At 39.7% G+C, this 23,589-nt stretch overlaps 1 protein-coding gene across 1 annotated transcript in view; it reads right to left on the bottom strand.

Annotated features, from left to right (window-relative positions):
- Positions 1–23,589, bottom strand: part of ITGBL1 (integrin subunit beta like 1) — a 256,659-nt gene that overhangs the window by 138,723 nt on the left and 94,347 nt on the right. The window contains exons 3-4 of the mRNA XM_004614046.3: positions 10,562–10,708; positions 82–204 (exon numbers count right to left, since the gene is read on the bottom strand). Coding sequence (XP_004614103.3) covers positions 82–204; positions 10,562–10,708 — 270 coding nt within the window. The remainder of the gene's footprint in view (positions 1–81; positions 205–10,561; positions 10,709–23,589) is intronic.

Below are 23,589 nucleotides of genomic sequence, written 5' to 3'. Positions count from 1 at the left end.
AACAGCAACAACAACAACTTAGAGTGTACCAAGTGAAAAATCAGTTGTTTTGATTAATTTCTGCAAAGTTAAGATACATACCTCCACATATTTCTTCTGTTTCATCATCAATGCATTCTCTATCATCACACTCACAAAATTTACCATAAATGAGTCCATTTCCATCAGAATTATCACACTTACACCTGCCACAGTGACATGTACCTAAATCATTAAAGCAAAGCAAAGATTATTTGTTAAGTGCATAAGAATTAAAATTAATGAATTCTTATCTTTATCAAGTAGACAAAAGTTAAATCAGTTTAATATTCCAATCATGCATTTCTGTGGGCATTATAAGATTAAAAACATTCTTTATTGAGATTAGTGTAGCACAGCAATTATACTTCATAGCACAAAACTATTCTGTTTGACATCTAATAGTTTCATAAATGTCAATTTGACCTTCCCAAGTACAAAGTTATCTTATACATGTCTATTCAATCAGTGCCTGAATGAATTTTGTCTGATTATACCTGGGTCTCAAGTGAACTAAAGCATAAAATTCTAAGCTTAGTAACAGAAGTAAGCTTGCTATCATCTTTACCAATATTTATTCAATTATTTCACAATATTTGGGCATGCTATTTATGTAAATAATATTTGTATAACACATTATTATCAAATGCATACATGACAAACTTAGATATTCCTAATATTTTTTCATCCACAATGTTAAGCTGAGATACAATTTTAATGGCAGTGGGGTCAAAATGGATTTTCCTAGATATGGGGACCAGGGAACATGATGTAAACTTTAGGAAAACTCAGGTGATGAGGCGGCATTAGAGTCATCTGATCTACCACACTTCATATACTAAGTCAAGTTACAGGATTTTATTAGAATTCCTGAATGATTTCACTTCGAGTAATATAGCATTAAAATGATATTGAGTAGTAGGAAAAATCTTTTCTTTTATACTTATTTTCAAATTTGTTTAACTTTTTAATTGAGTCACACCCTTACAAAGCTGTTCATGATTGGATTTCAGTCCTACAGTATTCCAATCCCTATCCCTCCACCAGAGTATATCTCCAGCTTCCCAGCACCCCTGCACCAATGTCCCCAAGGTTCCCTCCCATCACTCCCACCCCTCACCCCCTGCCTGCCTCTATGGCAGGAGCTTTTCCCCTCCCTCCCTCCTCCATCCGTCCCTCCCTCCCTCTCTCTCTCTCTCTCTCTCTGCCACTCTCTGTCTGTCTCTCTCTCTGTCTCTCTCTATGTCTCTCTCCCTATCTCTCTCTCTCTCTCCCTATCTCTCCTTTTGGACATTGTGGTTTGCAACATTGATACCGAAAGGTTGTCAAGAATATACCTTTACCTACTTTTAACCCTCAGATCTTATCCAGCCTGATCATTCCTGGCTATTATTATCATATTGGCCTCTTCTCTCTCTTATCTACCTGCAACCACACACATGCTTATGGTTAGTTCTAACCATTGACAAGTCCTCCTAACCCCTGTTTACCTTGGCCATGGATATTAGTGTTCTACTGTATATATATTTTTATATATCACAAATTATTGCAGTCATTCTCTCTCTGTTCCTCTCCTTCTGACTCATTTCACTCAGCACGATACTCTCCATGTCCATCCATTTATAGGAAAATTTCTAAGGCTTCACTGTTCCTGACAGCTGCATAGTTTATTTTCAAATTTTAATTTATTATCAGAGCAATCTATAAAATCTATAAAACATCAGCGAGATCCTAACACTTACCCAACAACTCTGTAGACAGAAAAAAGTAACAGGGGATAAAGCTGGTTATAGGTAGTTTCTCAAAGTTTTAAATCAGTAGAACAAAACCAAACTATGTGATATGTGAAAAACTATGACAGAAATACATAGCAATAACATTTCACTGGGAAACAGAGGTCTGATGGGGGTGGGGTGGGAGAGAGATTCTTCCCTGGATAATAAATCTTAGACTTATTTACTTGACTGAAAGTCAAGTAAAATAACAGCTAAGATAAATGAGACAAGGGTTGGATCGATAGTACAATGGGTAAAGCATTTGTCATGCACGAGGCCATCCTGGGCTCAATTCCCAGCATCCTATATGGTCCCCCGAGCATTGCCAGGAGTAACTTCTAAGCGCATGAGCCAGGAGTAACACCTGAGCATCGCCAGGTGTGACCCAAAAAGCAAAAATTATTATTATTATTATTATTATTAATAACAATAAATAAATAAATGAGACAATGAAAAGTCTCACTTCTAGCAAGACACCACTGCAAAGAGTACTATCTTGTGTGTTAAAGAGAAAAATCGGAAAATAATTTTGGAGTATAGAAATGAATGTAAAATATGGCATAAGATGACTTCGAGAATTTTAAGTTCAGATCAGAGAGAACTTGCATGTGAGGTGATAATTTCTACTTTGGATTAATGAAAGCCATAGTAATATTCCCAGCAAGGGAAGGTTGCGATTGGAAAGGCCTTTTAATCAGATTGTTTGGGTTGTCACATGGTAGAGAATGAAGTACAGTGGGGCAAGAGTAGAGAGGAGGAAAGGAGTTATTTCATTTGTCTGTAGGAAGAAAAATAATGACAGAATTGGGTAATTGCTGTGAGACTTCAGGAAGAAGCAAACATTCCTGGAGAAAATTTCAGTAGAAAGACTAGACACGTGGTGAGTGGGTGTGGAAGCTAAGGAACAGAGAAGGACCACAAATGCAACAATGCAACGGACACTTGACTCGAGACTGGGTATTGGCATCTTGACATGTGGTACATTGGGAAAAACATGGCCCTCAGATGCAATCAAGTCTGGTTGATTTTAATCCTCACTAGGTATACAGATTTGTGGGAAGAAGTTTCATCTTCATCTTTAAAACTCCTTATCTTCAAATAATGTCTAATTTATATTTCAATCTGTGAGAACTAAGATATTTGGTTCATTTTTCTAATTATCTACTATGTCTGATATTTTTGTTTTATTTTTAGGTTATTTTTTAATCGAATCACTGAGATAAAGTTACAAGGCTGTTCAGTCATACAATGTTCTAACACCCATCCCTTCACCAGTGTACATTTCCTACCACCCATGTTCCCAGTTTCCCTCCTGCCAAGCCTCTCTGCTTTCCCCCACCCAAATCCCCTCCACCAAGCCTGTCTCTCTGGCAGGCACTTTCCTTCTTTCTCTCTCTCTCTCTCCTCTTGGGCATCATGGTTTGCAATACAGATACTGAGAGGTTATCATGTTTGTTCCATTACCTATTTTTAGCAGTTCTTACCCAGGGTGATCATTTCCAATGATCTTTGCCATAGTGGTCCCTTCTCTATCCCAGCTGCCTTTTCCTCAAGCTCTTGAAGCAGGATCTATGTCCAGTTTTCAGCAGCATCAGCCTTCCAGAAAGCGCTAGCTTCTTCCCTTTTCTCTATCCATACAATGAATGCACGCAGTAGTATTCCTGAGTATTTTCTTCAAATTCATTTAATATTTATAGATCCCACAAGGTCCTATTTCCATATTTCTATGCAAGGTTCTGGTCCTTTGAAGTTTGCTATTACCTGTAATTTTTTTATTCTCTATCATATATAAATGGGAAGTCTGAAAAAAAACTCAGCTTATACTTTCCTTCTCTGAGAAAAGTTCTGTGAATTTTACTCTTACTAAACTTCATTTTCTAGTTTTTCTTTCTGAAAACTATTTTAAATAATAGGAATTAGTCTAATGCTCTAATTCCTAGTATTGCCTCATCTCGTTCTTTTCTAATTATCACCTTTCTTATTCATTTTCACATATATTCCTGCTGTATTTCAAGCATCGTCATATCTAGTTGTTAAATTTTCTTGCTACCTATTATATTTTAGCAAAGTACTAGTAATAATGCTATAGGAGATAATAAGAAGAATAAATTAAAATAAATCAATTTTAGACAAGGAATAAAAAGCTATGTAACTGATTTCATATATATAATGCACATATATTTCTGACAAATTCTACATAAAAAGCATAAAGTTAGGTCTGTCTCTGTGAAGGAAAAAAAGGATTCAGTTCTAGAATTGGCACTTAACAAAAGAACTGAATTTCAGCTAGTAGACATTGGGAATAAAACTTGGATATTGAGGGTGGATCCAGGTTCAAGAATAATGGGGGGGGGGGCTCGAGTGATAGTACAGTAGGTAGGGCATTTGCTGATCTAATTAAAACCCCAAAATCCCATATGGTCCCCCAAGCACTGCCAGTAGTAATTCCTGATTGCCCACTCAGGAGTACCCTGAGTATCGCTGAGTAGGACTCACAAAAGACAAAAAGAGAAAGAAGAAGGGAAAAATGAGAGAAAGAACAGAAAGAAAAAAGAAAGAAAAGGAAAAAAGAAAAGGAAGGGAAGAAGGAAGGAAGGAAGAAAGGAAGGAAGGAAGGAAGGAAGGAAGGAAGGAAGGAAGGAAGGAAGGAAGGAAGGAAGGAAGGAAGGAAGGAAGGAAGGAAGGAAGGAAGGAAGGAAGGAAGGAAGGAAGGAAGGAGGGAGGGAGGGACAAAGAGAGAGAAAGAGAAAAAGAGAAAAAGAAAGAGAGAAAGAGAAAGAAAGAAAGAAAGAAAGAAAGAAAGAAAGAAAGAAAGGAAGGAAGGAAGGAAGGAAGGAAGGAAGGAAGGAAGGAAGGAAGGAAGGAAGGAAGGAAGGAAGGAAGGAAGGAAAGAAAGAAAGAAAGAAAGAAAGAAAGAAAGAAAGAAAGAAAGAAAGAAAGAAAGAAAGAAAGAAAGAAAGAAAGAAAGAAAGAAAGAAAGAGAAAAGAGAAAGAAAGGAAAGAAAGAGAATCAAAGAACAGTGATGTGTGTGGCTTCAGTTAGGCAAAAAGTGTCAGCTGAAGGCAGCTAGTCAAGGATTAAGATACCAGTTAAAGACTGTCTATGGTACTGAGATACCAAGAGCCCCCTGAATTGGAAAGAGGAGGATGATCACTAAGGCAGTGAGTAGTGTCTGTTACTGGGGAAAGTGGGAGGAAGAGTCTGTTTCTGAATTCTACAACTTCTCACTGACATCCCCCACAGCCAGCTCATTTTCATCCACACATCTGAACCACTCCTGGCTGTGTGAGAAGTTTGCACCAACTCAGACTTCCTGTCTCAATCACCAAGTAGAATTCACTTGGTTCTGAGAGAGTGCAAACGGAGTACAGGCAACAGTGCCAGACTCCTGTGCTTCTGCCTCTCTCGGTTGCCAGTTAACTTAGTCTTCAGAATGTGTCTTCTGCTGTATGCTAGGTTATTTTAGCTATGACTTTTCATTCTGCCCAGTACAGCCTCCTCTTCCTGCGAGGGTAACATAGGAACACCGCCCTACAGCCCTTAAGCCTGCTGCTTTCCTGATGTCAGACTCTGGAATTTCTCATTCCCCAGTTGCATTTCACCTGCCCATCTGGTCAATGTGCCATTCCGCTCCTTACCTCTTTTCTCCCCTTCTGCTTCCCACAACTCTAGCAAATTACTTCATATTGTAATGGCCAAACGTCAGTAGAAAGAACTCACCGACTAAAGCAACTTGGGACAAAACTTACACTCGGCTGGACTGGCAGAAATCAATTTAAAAGAAAGAGGTGAAAATGAGATTCTCAAAGTCAACTTGCAAGGCTTCCTGATTGAGAAGAAAGTAGGAGAAAAAGAAAGAACAACTCTAGCACAGAGTATAAATTCCCCTTGGGGCCTAGCAATCTCAATACTAATAATTATGCCAAATGACACATCTCGGTAAACGTGGAAAGCCCTACTTTCTGTGAATAGTGATTTGTAAATTTTCAACTCGAAATTGCTGAATTTCCCAAGCATACTAGATTGAAGACATGAAGTTGTATGAAAACATGAATAGTATCCATCTGAAAAATAATAATTTAGAAGTTTTCATAAGCTCTTCTGGAATGAATTGCATGAGTTAATGTTGAGATCTCCAAGCCTGCTCAGATCGGGACTGGGTCTCCTCCACCCAGATCCCCCATTTTCCAGTAGCTAGGCAGTCACACTCACAAACTTCCCCTGGCACTATATAATCCCATCAACTGCCAAGATCCAGAGACTATGAAACAAAGCTCCCGGAAGCGTGCAGCCACATTCAGGGCCGTGCGACCTCTTGTAGTCTAGTTCTCTATCTCAGAGAATTTGGCAAGCTATGAAGAGTATCCTGCCCACATGGCAGAGCCTGACAAGCTCCCGTGGCATATTTGACATGCCAAAAACAGTAACAATGATGGGTCTCATTCACCTGGCCCTGAAAAAGCCTTCAATGCAGCACAGTTGGGAAGGATGAGTAAAGAGAGGCTTCTAAAATCTCAGGGCTAGGATAAATGGAGACATTACTGTGCTCGCTCCAGCAAATCGATGAAAAACGGGATGATAGTTCAGTGATACAGTGAATGTTGCGTGGCAAAGAGTACAAAAGACACTTCCAGGAAGCTACTTTTGTTAGAAAGAAGAATGCCACATATATATCACTGTATCACTGTCACTGTCATCCCGTTGCTCATCAATTTGTTCGAGCAAGCACCAGTAACGTCTCCATTGTGAGACTTGTTGTTACTGGTTTTTGCATATCCAATACAACATGGGTAGCTTGCCAGGCTCTGCTGTGTGGGCGGGATACTCTCAGTAGCTTGCCAGGCTCTCCAAGAGGGATGGATGAATCAAACCTGGGTTGGCTGTGTGCAAGGCAAATGCCCTACCACTGTGCTTTCGTTCCAAAAGTAGTGAGTGGTCACAAGGTCAACCTAAAGTCATCCTGCAGCCACATATATATATATATATACATATATGTTTTGCAAAAAATAATAAAGCACATAAAGAAGATAAAGTAGGATTCAAAAAAATTGGTCACCTACAAGGTGGCAAGGAAGCAGATAGAGACTTCATGAAAAAGTAGGATGCTTCTCTGAAAAAACTCTTTTTCCATAATTTTGACTTTTGGAAGCTTGGTAATGTCCTACATATTATAAAATAAAATTAAACCAAGGAGTCTAGGGGTGAGAGGGAGTCCTAAAATTAAAAGCAATCTGCAATGTTATAGTATTTCAGCTGTGGATCATAACTACAGTAAGCAGGGATAAGGAGAAAGAAATCAAGGTAATTTCTGAACATAGAATTTTACAACAAAGCCCAACCATGAGCAAAGTTGGGGTAAAATAAATTGCAACCAAATTCTGGGAAATTTCTCTCTTCCTCCCTTTAAAAAGACTTTACTTGTAAATTGGTTTGAAATAATTTAGATGTAGCATGAGGAAATGAGTTAAAGACATCAATGATGCTGGAATCCAGGGTTCTTTTGTCCTCTTCCCAGGCAAATGTGGAAGAGGAAAATAAAAATAAGCATAGAGACTATGGATAGAAGATGTAAATTCTGATGAGAATTAATGATTTCTTAGCTACATGCAAACACGCATGCATGCAAAGGCACAGATGTGTATTTCTATGTATATCTACATATACCTATGTGTCATCTTATTCATAAGAAATAATGAGAAGCAAAATCAATTCTAATGAAAATAAACATCTCTTTATGTTCCAATTTTTACTCTGATACCATCTTTCCTAAAAGAAAGAAGGAATTTTTGAGAAATGTTTGATTGTAAGGCTGTGGCAGAGAATTATTTTGTGATATTTTGCAATGTCAGAAGGTACAGAATTGCTCAAATAAACCAAGCAAAAAATTGATGGGAACATGAAAAAGGGACAGAGAGAATGGTATAAAGGGATTTCAGTATTCTTATTACAGATGATCTGAGCATCAGCACAACTCAGTATAAGAAGAAACCACTGAAAAATAGGAATTGCAATGCTAGGATGCTAATAACTCACTAACTACATAAAATATTAACTGACAGATGAGGGAAGATTCTCATTGCTGCAATGCTGAGTGGCAACTGGTAAGTATGGAGGGAATGTTTGGGTTTGGAAGTTATTTTAATCTTAGTCTAAACACTGGATTGGTAAATTCTGTAAATCTGAAGTAATTTTGATTGGATATCCCAGGATGGAACACTTGTTTCCAAGGCAAAATAAGTCACCACAGAGCTGAGACACCAGGCAACATTTTAACTAAGTGATTAAAATTAAGCTAAGGATATAGAGCATGAGGCTAATCAAGAGAACACTGCAGACAAATTCCAAATGAAGAAGTAGCATTCTATTAAAAAGTAAATGAAAATTTGGAGCAGATTATTCAAAAAGTTCAATCCGCTCATTATCTTTACAGGATTTCAGAGGAAAAAAGACTAAAGAGATATGATAAATATATCATACCTCTAACTAGTGTGGGTCCTACAAGTGATGGAAAAATGCTAAAAAGTTCATTCGGGTCCATTGATGAGAGGGGGAAAAAATGACAGAGGTACATCAATCACAGAAATGTAGGAATGTATTATATATCTCATTAGGTATATTTTATTTTCCATTGAAATAGTACTGTAAAATGTCCCTTAAAATATGCTAATATAATGATTCACATGTTTCTATTTCATAATGTTCAAATGCCTATGAAGTCCTAAACTAACCCTTGGACTTATTTTAAAAACAACATTGTTAAACAACAACAACAAATAAACCTTGATGTGCTGAAGACATAGCTCAAAGATTTGAGCACGTGATTTACAGCAGAAGATCTAGGGGAAACCAGGAACTACAGGTTCTACCCACCACCACCAAAAAGGAAATGCCAGGAGCCAGATGAAGCCCCTAGTACTACTGAGTATGACCCCAAAACAGAACAGGGGTGTATGGGATAAGAGGGTAATGGATTCCAATTGCAAAGCAACCAGTTGATACAAAAACAGAAAAACACAATAGAATTCAAGTTTTATTACTGAAAGAAGTTTGAAAAGCTAACCTCTAAAGAAGAACAGATTCCAGTAATGAGAAGTAAGGGGCTTCCTACCGGCCCAGAGGCATTTCTCAGGATCCACGACCCGGGTCTCCCCACTTTCTTCGAGATATTGTGTTGATTCATGTTTTTCGTTAGCAAATCATGGAAAGACGAGCCTCTGAAGACATCCAGACTAGACCTTTGGCATGTGGATTATTCTGAGATAAAGTGAATCCACACACTTTTACTGGGAGGAATCTACTATGTTCTAAACCAGGTAGAAGAGCGAAAGTTGGGAGTATCACCCTGATTCTGCTTTCCTTTTGTCAAACCTTTCTATCAGAAATGAGAGTACGAGAGCAAATATGTTATTACTATCTGGATCTTTGCCCACCTGGATTTCTCTCTTCTCTCCTGAAAGCCCCCAGTCCTTATCCCGTTTCTGATAAAACTCTCACTTAAGCCCCATTTACTATAGAACCATATCAGCCTAGCATGGTTTGTATTTGAATGCAATTGAATTTGCTCTCCCTAAAGTAATCTGTCCTGCCTCAATTAGATTGCTCTACTAGACCCTGCAAAGATCCCAGAGGGTAAGTAGAAATTTATTCTCAGTTTACACAACTTTCTTCTGAATCTAATCTATTGTAGCAATGGCTAGAATAGATTAGACCAAGGATGTAGCTAAGACTTACAGACTAACTATTCCAATCATGTGAGCTGTGCGACTAATGCCTTTCCCATCCTCACCTATGTGAGGAAATTGCTTGCTATTTAATTCCCCAAGTTCTACATAAGAATTGCTCTGAGAGGGGCTGGAGCAATAGCACAGCAGGTAGGGCGTTTGCCTTGCACATGGCCAAGCGGGGTTCAATCCCCAGCATCCCGTATGGTCCCCTGAGCACCGCCAGGCGTAATTCCTGAGTGCAGAGCCAGGAATACAGGAATAACCCCTGTGCATCGTGAAGTGTGATCCAAAAAAGAAAAAAAAAAGCATTGCTCTAGAGCTTTAAAGACCTACTGGAGTTCAGACCATCTTGGTAAGCAATGAATCAGTTCTTAAACAAGAGCTTTCGTCTCATTCACTGGGGATCAGGGGGAAAAAAAGCTTACTTTGAGACTCCAGACACCCTTTAAAGGGTATTTAATTATAGTAACGCTGGCTAACTGCCATTGAAAACCTAAACCACAGCTGTTTTCATTTCTATAGTTTAATAATTAATTTTAAAAGCTTCTCTGTACACTTCTAAGAAACATTTCTAAATGACTTCTAAATATTTTGGTCAATGAAATATTTGCTGTCACTATAATCACATTGAGTGCATCTGAAATTTCTATCAAATTTAAAAAGTTTGGTTTCATTGAATTCTAAGGTATAAATTCAAAGCACCATTGACCTGGTGCGTTTTATTTAAATCCCCTTTAAAAATCTTAAGACAGCCTTCAAAAAATTATGGTGTACGACTTATAGGAAGTGCTGTTATGGTATTGCTTCCAGTAATAATATCCCGCATGGAGGAAGATATTGGAACAGCTGAAGAATACCAAACTTGCCAGTCTAAGCAAGATGAGTTATTTTCCCTATTGATTTATCTCAAGCTCATTTCTAAAAAGGACACTCCAGGGAGGTCTCCATGAGTGGGTCAACATTTCTTGGTAGCCCACCTATTTTCATTAAAAACCAAAGCTTGATAATTGCTCTCGATAATTTTCATAGGAGAAGATTCTTACCTGCATTGGAGCAGATGATATCTTGAGAATTCTTGCACATTTGGTTACTTTTTTTCTTTGTCAGGTCACAGTGAGTTGGGTACTGGCAAACGTTCCCAGACCAACCTGCGTCACATTTGCACTTGCCACAATCACACTTCCCATGGCCTGGGGACAGAACATCCGGTTAGACTCAGATTGTTTTCCAAAGTAAACCACTACAGTCTTGGAGGAAAAGCACTTCCAGTGATCAGGCACTGCGTGTGGGCAATTCATCACCTATGTGTTGAGAATGAGCCTGGCTGACAGAGAAACCCCATAATGTAGGTTAATATTATAATGATCCTGGGTAATCAAAAGTGGGAGCAGCTGGCATAAAGGAACTTCACACATTCACAAAGACACTGAGAAGCAGATATTGAAAAAGGATGAAGAGATAAAAAAGCTGTCTGGACCCAGGGACCCTTCCTAAACTAAAATTAAAAGTTGGTCCCAAAATACATCGCTGTGAAATAAGGTGTAAACTGAACCCTCTTGGTTCCTCCTCACACTCCTCAAACGTTTCCCATGGGGACAGAGCAGCCAGGGCCTGGTCCCCCTGTGCATGGACCCTGCAACCTAGTGGGAGTACCTAGCACCTACCCACCAGAGCTATTTCCAGAGTAGAACTGGAACAGCTTTGCTCCCCTGCTGCATCAGATTGAGTTGCAAGCAATGCCGTTTCCTTCAAATTAACTGCATTGTAATTAAATGTGATCAGCTTGATTTATAAATGAAACTTCTCCACTCAAAAGGGGGTTAGCAAATTTGAAATCTTAACCTCACAGGACAATGGATTTAAATGAATTATATCTTTTATTAATTCAAACACATGTATAACACAGTGACCTAAAGGAAGACTGTTACAACACCTAGCATCATGGAGTATGTGATGTCTGCTTCAATTACTATCTTGATCAATTATTCCCGAAACACCACTCTTTAGAAAACTTAATATATAATAAACCAGACATCGAAGGTCAGAAAGTTAAATCCTAAAAAATATCTAGCACCTACACAGCTAAGGGAAAAGAACAGCAAAATATTATTTTCACTTAACTGTATTATATAATACATAAAACCATAAACTCTGAGAAATGTATCTTATATGAAGCTACTGGTATTGATCTTATATTTATGATTTATAATAAAACTCTAATGAATATTTTAAATACTCATTTAAAATAATAAGATTGCATATAAAAAATAGAAATATCCATATAATAGCAAATTTGATTTAATAATCAAAAGACTGAGTACATTCATTAATGTTCACAGAAATTTCTTAACTTTCAATATTCTCAAAATCAACACTGAACTGCTATATTGTTATGGTCAGGAAATTGAGTAAGTTTTGCTTCATGAAATCCACAAGTACTTTAATTGGTTGTATATTAGTTTCACCTGTAAAAGACGTAATATTCCTGGGTCCTTGTTATTAAGGAACAGAAATATATATATATTATGTTCACGTATATATGAATCTAGTGCTAGTGGTGTTCAGGCTTATTCTTTTATTCCTGGCTCTGTGCTCAAAGGTCACTCCTGGTGGTACTGGTTGGGGGGTCCATATGGTATGGTGGGCATCAAATTTGGGTTGACTGACAGCATAACAAGCACAGTTATCCTATCTCTCTGATCCCTTATATGGGATCTTATAAACTGCCAAGTTGCCACTGATATATGAAGAGGGTGGCATTATCTTCAGCCAAAAATGCTCCTTGGATTTTTTGTTAAGTTGAATATCAAGTATGAACTAGAGAAACAAGAGTAGATAGATTTCTTGGGTTTCCTTAATCTTTAATCAGGTTTGTAAAGGTGAGTGCAGTGTGGAAAGTTAAGAAGAGTATAATTATATTACTTAAGAAAGTTATCTATCTTCACTCTATCACTGTCATCCCATTGTTCATTGATTTACTTGAGCAGGCACCAGTAACATCTCCATTCATCACTGTTGTGTACCAGTGTAGTCCAGTGGCATATTGGGGGCTCTTTCAAGGTCAGGGGAATGAGGACCATCCTTGTTACTGTCTTTGGCACATCGATTATGCCATGGGTAGCTTGCTAGGTTTTGCCGTGCAGGTGGGATACCCTTGGTAGCTTGCAGGGCTCTCTCAGAGAGCCCGGCAATATCTTAGTGCCTAAATTCATATTCCACAATAGAATGGAATCATTAATCTAGTGCCAAGAGTCATTTAGCATGGCAGCCAAAATCTACATGATGAGAGCCAGATGGCCACTGGGAATAAACGACTCTGGGTATCGGATTTGGGTAGCTCTGCAAAAGCCTAAAACTGTGACTGGCTGTGGCTTTAAAATGCCTCATCTTGTGGCCCACTTCTCAAAAATGTTTTTACTCCTGCTGCATTTTTTCAAGTTAATTACTCTATTTTACAAACAAAACCATGCCTCTGATTGCAATGGATTTAGTCCAGTGAGCATGAATCTGTCAAACTGGTAGTGTCATTTTCCACTCCTGTCCAGTCTGCTTAATGTTGTCAATCTCAGTCAACTTTCGATCATTTGCAAGCCTAAGTGATCTCCCTTGCCAACCATCCAGTCTACTTAGAAGGGAATTAAAGTCAAATTCTTCAAGTAGCTAAACCTCTTCTGATAAATGGAGTATCTTAATAAGAGTAAAGGCTCTCTAATATTATTAGTGCATTAGGTTGAACCTCATGAAACCTTCACATTTATAAGCTGCATATCAAAGACTTCTTACTGTTCATGCCAATAAAAAAGCTTCATATAAACAGTAAAAATATAAAAAACAAATTTTAATCATCTGGGAAATGGCAGTAATAACTTGCTGAAACTAGAATAAAATATTGCATATCCCCTACACTAGAATGGACATCTGAGACTATAATTTAATATATATAGTTGTATGGGGTTGCAGTTAGAGATTTTTAAAGGGATGGAGATTAAAATAGAGGAAAATTAAATAAGCCATAAAGATGATGGGGAGTAACTAATTCATGTTTCAAACTCACCCACTGAAACATCAGTAAAATGCTTATATCTAAAAATTAGTTCATGGAAATCCAGTTTCAGAAATTTCAGCCATAAATGTTCTACAGCTAAGATGTGTGAGTTTTATTCTTCTATCTGCCATGAAATATATATATACATATATATATATGTCAACACCTTGGAAACCATGATATCCTGCCATGAAAAGAATGACTTACTTTAATTTAGCCCAGAATATACATTTTCTTTCATATTCCAGGGCTCTTCATAAACTGTATGAACTTAGCACCAAGTCAGGTAATGCTTCCAGCTTTCCCTTGAGCATCTAATCAGAGGCAAATATGGCAGCCAGACGAGGAGAAGGTCACCTGCCTTTATATGGCTTCTAAATCTACACCCTGAGACACCACCTTGATTCAGTTTGCTCCACTGAGGAAGCAAACAAAAATCAACTTTCGACTCTCAGAGGACCAAGGAAAATCCCACTCAGAAGTATTTGGAAAGAAACGTGCAATGTAGCACTGTAGCACTGCCATCCCATTTTTAATCGATTTGCTTGAGCGGGCACCAGTGATGTCTCCATTGTGACACTTGTTACTGTTTTTGGCATATCGAGTATACCATGGGTAGCTTGCCAGGCTCTCTAAGAGGGACGGAGGAATCGAACCCAGGTCCGCAGCATGGAAGGCAAATGCCCTACCCGCTGTGCTATCGCTCCAGTCCAAAACTTGCAATAAATATTTTTTAAAGTGAAGAATCTTCACACTATGTTTCTCTTGATTCAAGGTTAGTGAGAGCACTGCAGACCACAGGGGATTGGGCTGCTGTCTGCTTATGGCAAGTTCTTTCTCCACTTCACTGTCAATAATGTGATTCCCAAAAGTATCCCCTCTTGCAAAACAAAAATACTGTCCCTTTTGTGTATCAGCTTTGGGGGGGCTGCCATATGAAGCACCGTGTAGCTTGGCCTAGGACAAGAGAAGTTATGAAACCCAGAAACCCGCATCAAGGTGCTGCTCTACAGACGCTCTCAGAAACTGCCGTGCTCTCTCCTACCATGGGGCTGTTTTCAGCTTGGCTGCTGCTCTGTTTGTGAGCGACATCCTGCCTCTGTTCCTACCTCCCTGCGGCCACTGCTCTGTGTGTCTCTGTCCTCAGGTGTTTTCCCCTTATCGGTGGATGGGTCAATGAATTTACAGCCCACCCCATGCCACTATGACCTCATTTTCATTTAACTGTACCCTCCAGAGTCACCTTGATGGGTGCCAGATGTCAAGATTTACATCCCATTGGAGGAGGAGCAGGGTGGGTTGATGGGGGACACAATTCAACACACAGATCCCAATAACGTCCCTTGCTGTGTCTCTTCTCTAACTCAAATGCCATACAATATGGGGACAATGTTTTCTCTTAGATATGAAGACAAATGGGCTAGGGCTGACCCTCAGCCACTCCTCTTGCACATGTTCGTTCTACACTGGAGAAACCTGGAGGTCACTGCGGATACCCAGGCATGGGGCACCTTCCATTCATAGTCCCGCCAGGTCCCTCTCCACCAAGGAGAGGCAGGGAAAAGAAGGGGTACAGCAATAGCAGTAACCAGAATAAAGGGGGGTGCCTTGGGTCAGGAAGTCCTGAGATTTGGGCCATTCAAATCTCAGAGTAGCACTGTCATCCCGTTGTTCATCGATTTGCTTAAGTGGGCACCAGTTACGTCTCCATGTGAGACTTGTTGTTACTGTTTTGGGCATATTGAATATACCACAGGTAGCTTGCCAGGCTCTGCCGTGCGGGTGGGATACTTCCGGTAGCTTGCCAGGCTCTACGAGAGAGATGGAGGAATGGAGCTTGGGTCAGCCAGGTGCAAGGCAAACGCCCTACCCGCTGTGCTATCGCTCCAGTCCCCAACAGGGTAGACAAGATCAAATTTAAGGTCCCGAATGGCCATGTCCCCATTCTGCCCGACCTTGCTACAAGAGCATTAAATGGGCAGAGAAGGATGACAGGAGCCCCCAAGCAAGGTTCCAGTTTCACAGGAGAGGGGAAGCCCTCTCCAGGTCGCTCCCATTTCCACGACAATGAAATATGTTCTGAAATGGACAATCCAACATGCTTGACAATAAATCTGTTGCCCTTCAAATGGGTTCCCACGGAGGCAAGCGTAAACAAACACACACAACAAGAATGTCAAAGAAATGCCAAGACAATTCCCTGCCAGAGGGATAAGGGTGGGAAAGGCAAAGGCTATTCTGTCCACCCTCAGCCTGCCCAGCCTGCCAGCGGAGTAGCTGGTTCTGAAAAGGGAGCCCTGCGGCAGAAAGGGAGCCCCAGTCTGTAATTCTCCTCTCTGCGTAAAGTCCTGCTGCCTTTCTGCGCTTCCCAGATGAGCTAACATCTTGATCTATGTGGATTTTTTTAAGGCATTTCAACAGAGGGAAAAAAAAAGGAGGTTCATGATTCCTTTCTTTGTTTTGTTTTGGGATCACCACTGGCAATGCTCAGGGATGGCCTTGCTCTGCGCTCAGGTATCAGTCCTGGCAGTGCTCCCATGGTACACACATGGGATGCGAGGGTGGGACCCCAGCCCGGCCATGTTTAAGGGAAGCCCCCTCCCTGCTGTATTTGTTCTCCAGCCCCAGCTTGTGGGTGTTAAATGAGCAATGCTACAGAGCACTGTGACTTTGATTTCATGAGTCTTTTCACCTGAGCAATACAGAAGCTCTAATCTAGTCAGTGGTGAACAGATTATAGTATATGAAGGTGCAAGAGAGAAGAGTATGGTTTTTATTTTCTAATTAATAATAAACAACTGCTTCCAAGGGAAATAAATTTTCCTAGTATTAAAAATAAAATAACGTTTAAGGCCAGTAGGATAGTAGAGTAGGTAGAACTCTATGAGTCTTGCAAGTGACCGACCTGGTTCCATTCCTAGCACCCCATGTGGTCTCCTGAGACTTGCCAGGAGTGACCCCTGAGTGCAGAGCCAGGAATAAGACCTGAGCACTGATGGGTGTGGCCCAGAGACCCCTCTTCCCCAAAGAAAAAGAAAAAGTAAAATTCTAATTATACCCTTCCAGGTACTAAGATACGAATTTTGTACCTGGGTAGGGCCAACTAATTTGCATAAGGAGCCAGTGAAAATGATTGTTTCCCTGATTGACACATAGAAGTATAGTGTAATTAGCTTGCCCAAGGTTGATTTGTAAACAAAAAAAAAGATGTTTTTTCATTACTGCCAATACTATCTGTTGAATTGCAGTGAAAAAGATTTAAAGGCGAATCCTTTGCTCTAAGGAGTGCCAGCAAAACTGGAAATTGTCTAGCTCTTTCTGTATTCTACAGGTACTCACATACCCAGAACTGGATTTTTAAATTCATTATTCCTGGAGAAAAAAAAAAACTTGGTCTAATAGTGAGGCTATATAGATTTTTCTATTTAAAATTAAATAATTCTAAACTGGTGGATGAAAAAAATTAATATTCTAGTCATCTAATTTCAAACCTCGTCTAAAAATAAAAAAGGATAAACCTCAACTAAATAATTCTAGGAACTTCTTTTTTCTTCTTATAATTTCCCTAGAACTGGGGCTTGAGAAATTATATAGCAAGTAAAGTGTTTGCCTGTGTAGTAACCCACGTCTGATCCTTGGTACGACATATGCTCCCATGCGCACTGCCAGGAATAAACCCTGAGCACCCAACCCTCCCACCCACAAATTTCATAGAATAGTTTAAAATAACTTCTTTTTCTTATCACAAAACAATTTAATTTCTTCAAATAGAAACACAAACATATTGAAACAAGGCAAGGATAGCTATCAACTGTTAACTAAACGTCCTCTACTACAATTGTAAAACAAAACATTTGAAACAAATCACAAAACTGCTATTCAAAGCACCTATTATAAAACTGTAGATTTTCCTGATATGTTTATTATTAAAGCAGGCTTAGCTAGGAGACAACTGACATTAGGTGATTTACAATTCAAATTCTGTTACTGAGATGATGGGATGAAATATAGATAACTGAAAATTAAGACACAACATTTTGGCTGACCCTAAGGACTAAAATTTATCACATCAAACATACTTCAAATCTGTCATGAAATACACACACACACACACACACACACATCAAGTAGTATAGTGTGGATAAAGGATAGATTTTCCCACAGATGAGTGTGAATTTCACATTAGCTCATCTTTTAACTTTTCTGACCTCATTTTCTTTTGGTCCACTAACTTGAAAATATACATCAAGTAAGCATTTTTTTTTAAGTATACAGAGTATACCCCTTTAGAGGGGGATTTGGGGCTGTTTTATGCATGTTTTCCCAGAAACTGGCCTTTCCTCACCTATCAAAAGGTCCGTGAAAGAGCATGACCTTTATTCTCAGGGGTCATAGAAAAGAAAGAAAGGCAGAAAAGGCTCCGGAGGAGAAAACGTTTTCTTATAGTCTCTCTCTCTACCTTCCGGATTCCTGTTCTAAAACTTTATTTATCAGGAATCTTTACTAATCCCTTCCCTTTGTAAGAGTCCTTAGCTTTCTTCAACAAAAAACATTTTTAAAAACTCTCCCATTCTTTAGTTTAAATCTTTACTTCCCTTAGGATGTTTCAAGAGTGTATTGGTATCAAATGCATCAAGTGACAAACATCAAGCCTTCGGAATCTCTTAGTCAATATAGATAAACAAATCAAACTAAAGCAGGCAGGCAGACAGGCAGGTAGGGAGGTCCCCATCCACCCCAGCCCTGCCCTCCACGGCAATGGATTTCCTGGAAGTAGTAAAACCAATAGCTCCAAGGCTACAAAAGCCCACCCAGTGAGCACGGGAACTGAGGCCTGATACCACCATTACCGGGCACCAGCATAAAACCAGAGAAGGCTGGACAACCCCTGAGAGAAGCTCCAGAAGGAACAAAGACCAGGAAAGGAATTTCAAAGAAAACCATCAACTACTCCCAACTCTACTCCCTGGTACCACCCTAGCAATAGGCTCTTACCCAGGTGAAAGCCCTCCTTCTCCCCACTACCACAGGGCATTTGGGAGGAACCCTATAAAAGTCAACTTGAACAAAGGAAGTACACACCTATGCTGCCCTAACCATGTGCTTCTTGTGCCCGTTTTGCTGCTGAGCACATGTGTTGCCCCATTACATGTTGTCACCCACATCTCCCCTTTTGAGATGTGGACTTTCATATATTTAGACCTAATATGGATGTGAATTGGGATGCTCTCTCCACTCTGGAGAAGCCCACGTTCTCTCTCTCTCTCTCTCTCTCTCTCTCTCTCTCTCTCTCTCTCTCTCTCTCTCTCTCTCTCTCTCTCTCTCTCTCTCTCTCTCTCTCTCTCTCTCTCTCTCCCTCCCTCCCTTCCCCAACTCTCCACCCTCATCCCCTTCCACAGAACTTCCAAATAAAGTAACACTGTATCACTGTCATCCCATTGTTCATCGATTTGCTCCAGTGGGTACCAGTCATGTCTCCATTGTGACATTGTGAGACTTGTTACTGTTTTTGGCATATCGAATATCGAATATGCCACAGGTAGCTTGCCAGGCTCTGCCGTGTAGGTGAGATACTCTCGGTAGCTTGCCAGGCTCTTTGAGAGGGACGAAGGAATTGAACCCAGATCAGCCGCATGCAGGGCAAATGCCCGACTCGCTTAAAATCTGTTATACTATACACTGCTCGTCTCCTGAAATTCTTTTCTGCAAGGGAACAGCAGGAATCTGAAGGGCCTGGGTAGGGTTTAAGACTGACTTTCGTTTCTTGCAAGGAGTAAAAGCTCAAGATTTTCCCAGCCAGTTGCCTGTTGGCAGAGGTGGAGAGAGAGAAAATGACAGATTCCCTTCTCAAAGCTGTTGCCTCTCTCCTACTCACCTCACCTATGTCACCTGGGGACCCCACCAGCCTCAACTAAGTCCTGAAGATTTAAGGTAGACATTGATAATGATAATTGATAATGTAGTGAGTACCCTGGTAAGGAAGTTCACCTTAAGTGCTGCAAAATATATGAGATAAATATATGAGGCGGTGGATTTTTGCATATGATTGTGGGAATCCTATTACAACATATACTTGTATAAAAATATTTCATGACACACTTTTATTTATTGGTTATACCTCAGTAAAGCTGGGGAAAAAAACTTCTGGTTTGTGTCTCAGAAAAATATTAATAGTAGTCTTCAACTATTTCTGTGGCTTTTCCTCAACTCAAATCCCCTTGACCTCTGCAGAGAACTGTTCGTTTTGACCAAGAAAGGTTGATACCCACATGGTGACACCCCAGTCCTCATGAGGCAGGAGAAGACGAGGCTCGGCTGCTGACACTTCTTTTCTGCTAGCTAAGCTTTCTAGCCCATCACTCAGGGCAAAGAGTCAACCTCTCATGTGAGTTTGCTAAGACTGACTGTCATAGAAAAGCATCACAAACTGGGGGACTCCAAACAGTGGAAACAGATCCTCTCTCCCTGCTGGCGGCTACTGTATTAAGAGGTCAGGAGTTTCGGATCTTGGAAACTCTAAGCAAATCCTTCTTGTTAGTGAAGGCCTTGGTGCTTGCAGTGGGCTGCTCTAGTCTCTTCCTCCATCACCCATGCCCTTGTCCCTTAGGTGTCTGTCTCCTGGAGAAAAGTCATATTAAAGCAGGGTCCACCCTCTTATACTATGGTTTCATCTTAACTTTACATCTTATTTTCAAATAAGTTCCTAGTATTAGAAGGTAGGAAGCCAACTTTTTTTTTGGGGGGGTGGCATAATTCAACTAAAAATGCCTCTACTTCTTTATCTATAAAATGCAGCCAATAATTACACCCCTCTCTCAGGGATTTTGTGTCTGGAATGCTTTGATGACCAAAAAAGTAATAAAACCATTCCCTGACAGTTAAACATTAGCTATCCACCCTTATACTGAAAAGTCCTTGAGAACCAGATTGTCCTAACCTAATTGTCATAAGAATACAATTCTAAACTTAAGAAGAGGTAATTTTGAAGAATATAAAAATATAAAAAAGCATTGATGCAAAGCTGACTCATATCTTCCTAGGATATTACACAGAAAGTTTTGATCCAATATTGTATGTGTTTGAGTTGCAGAGAGATAAAATTTTCCTCAGGGTATCACCACTTTCCACATCACTTCTAGGTCAACTAAATAATTCAGTGACTGAATAATATTTTAAAGGCTTTAAAGTACTAACTAGTGCTCTGATAAATATATGTGTCCTTTAATGCACATATATATGTCTGATGTATGTGTGTGTGTCTATGTATTTCTGTGCAGCTTTTGTAAAATTCCTAAAACTCTCCCACATACTAGACCTTGACTTTAAAGCCTGGGAAAATAAAAATGCAGAAAATTTGAAATAATTTTTTTCTTTTCACTCTTTATCTTCAGAACAAAGACCCTAATACCAGCTGAGGGTAACTAAAATGCATGTGGTGTAGTATTCAGGAGGGCACGTGAAAATATTTGAGGAATGGGAAACAATAATTATATACACATTTTAATTTTATCTCCAAAATATATATTTTGTATGGTTTTTCAAAATATATTGCTACGAAAAGGATCCATATAAAAATTAATGAATTACATCTCTATCACTGTGTCACTGTCATCCCATTTTTCATCAATTTACTCGAGCAGGCACTACTAATGTCTCCATTTGTCCCAGCCCTGAGATTTTAGCACCCTCTCCTCACTCATTTTTCCCAAAGATTAGAGGCTCTTTTCAGGGTCAGGGGAATGAGACCTGTTATTGTTACTCTACTTAGCATATCGAATACGTCACGGGGAGCTTGGCAGGTTCTTCCATGGGTAAAATATTGATTTTACCCATACATCTATATGGGTAAAATCAATATTTTGAGGTGTGATAGAAGTTTAAGCAATCAGCTTATACATGGGTGAGATTGTACTGCTTAACTACTCAAAGACATGTAGTTAAATTAAATCAAGGACAGAAGGATGAGGAGGATGGTTCAAAGCAATCCACTGACTGAGCACACTCAGAATGAAATTTAATAAGATTTTTATCATCAATAAAATGGAAGCAATATAGGGTGAATTATGTTCTGCAAAATTAATAAGTAGAAGCCTGAACCCTAGCACCTCAAAATGTGATCTTGTTTAGAAATATGGTATTTGCAGATATTACTAGTTTAAATGAGGTCATATTGAAGCAAACATGGCCCTAAATCTACAAGGATAATGACCTTTATCAAAGGGAGAAATCTAGGCACAGAATACACCAATAGACAAAAAATAAAGGCAGTGCTGAGGGTATTGCATCTAAATGATAAAGACCACAAGCCTGTAAGCCACCAAGAGCTAAATAAAGAGTCAAGAAACAGGTCTTTCTTCCTCTCTCTCAGAATGTAATCCTGCTGACACCTTGATATTAAGATTCAAGCCCGAAGAACTCTCAGAAAAAGTCTATGTCTTCAGTTTTAGCAAGCTAGGTTGGGGTACTCTGCCATGGCAGCCTGGACACATAACATGTGTGTCAACTCACACTCATGATTTATGGTGTGAAGAAGGCATTGTCATCTTCTGGCGTATCCCATGCATTTCAATTCATGCACAGAAGAAATGACTCCATAAATAATGAGATGGGTTTACCTTCATCTTGGGGCAGATAACCAAATTTGAACCTTATTAGAACCCAAGCCAAAAGGTTACATTAGAAAACAAATATTTTTTATCTTACTCTCTTATCCAGGTAGATCTATGTCCCTTGGCAGCAAAAGCAGTTACAGAAGATGGACCTTCACCTGAGTACCCCTTAAATACTTAAGGGAGTGACATCTCTGGGTATGGGAAATGTTGCAGGCAGATAGGCAGGGAAGGGCAACAGACTTGGGGGGGAAAATAATACCAATATGTGATTTAAAGAAGTTATCAAGTCACCGGCCCCAAAGTAGTCTGAAGGCATCACCCAGATGCAGAAACTCATCTTTCCCTCAAAGAAGGGAAAATCCAATAATTTCAAAGGTCATGTTAAGATTGTGGTAAAAAAAAACATTCATAATGCAAGGTCCCCCCCCTTGCACATACCCTAGGAACTGGAGGGCAGTTTAGGAAACGCCCTACTATAAAACCACCTTTATAGGGGCAAACAATGTGAACAAAAATCTTTGAAATAAAGCATTTATTTCTCCTTCTTAACTTGTGTCTAAACTCAACATGAAATAAAAATAAGAACCCATATAATAAGGCAATTGACCACTGAAAAATAGAATTCATTTTCCTTCTTTTTATTTAATTTTTTTTGGGGGGCTGTTTGTTTCTGTTTTCTGTTTGTGCCTGAGCACCAGTGGTGCTCAGAGGTTACCCCTGGTTCTGCACTCAGGAATCACTCCCGGTGATCTCGGGGGACTATAAGGGAGGCTGGGAATGGAACCAGGTCAGCCATGTGCAAGACACAAGCTTTACCCACTGTACTATCACTATGACCAATATTTTTTTTAATTTTTCATTTAAACACCATTGTTTATAAAGTGGTTCATTATACAGTTGTCACAGGCATTCAATGTTCCAACACCAACCCCACCTGGACAATGACCTTTCTCTATTCATTGTCTTCTGTATTCCCAACCACCCCCAAGCCTGTTCCTTAGAAGGCATGCACTAATTTAATTTATATGGCTAATTACAACAAAATATCTAATGAGATTATCAAAAATATTTCAGTAAAAGGAAGTTTGTGAAAATTGTCCTATCTCACCATGAGGTTATTAACTCCTTGTCTGACATTTATTTCTCTAAGCTGCTTTTGTGAGCTGAGCCTTCTGGGTTACCGCTTTTGTTTGTGGAGTTTAGCTGGCTTCTGTGTTCCTCTCCTAGGCAGGGTGTGGTGCTCCTGCATACGTATCAGTGTTGAGTGGGAGTTGAAGCTGCCAGGACTGCAAAGTGCAGAGCTTCAGGATCTCTGTAACTGGACCCTGAGTTCACCAGGAGGTGACCGTGGGAAGGGAACATAGTTGACAGGGGAGCTTCCGGAATCACGGCAGAGGGTGGGGCGTGCTGAGGG

Source organism: Sorex araneus, chromosome 1, assembly GCF_027595985.1.
Source record: "Sorex araneus isolate mSorAra2 chromosome 1, mSorAra2.pri, whole genome shotgun sequence".
Classification (NCBI taxonomy): Eukaryota; Metazoa; Chordata; class Mammalia; order Eulipotyphla; family Soricidae; genus Sorex; species Sorex araneus.
Note: the sequence above shows the minus strand (reverse complement) of the source record. Positions and strands in the feature narration are given on the sequence as shown.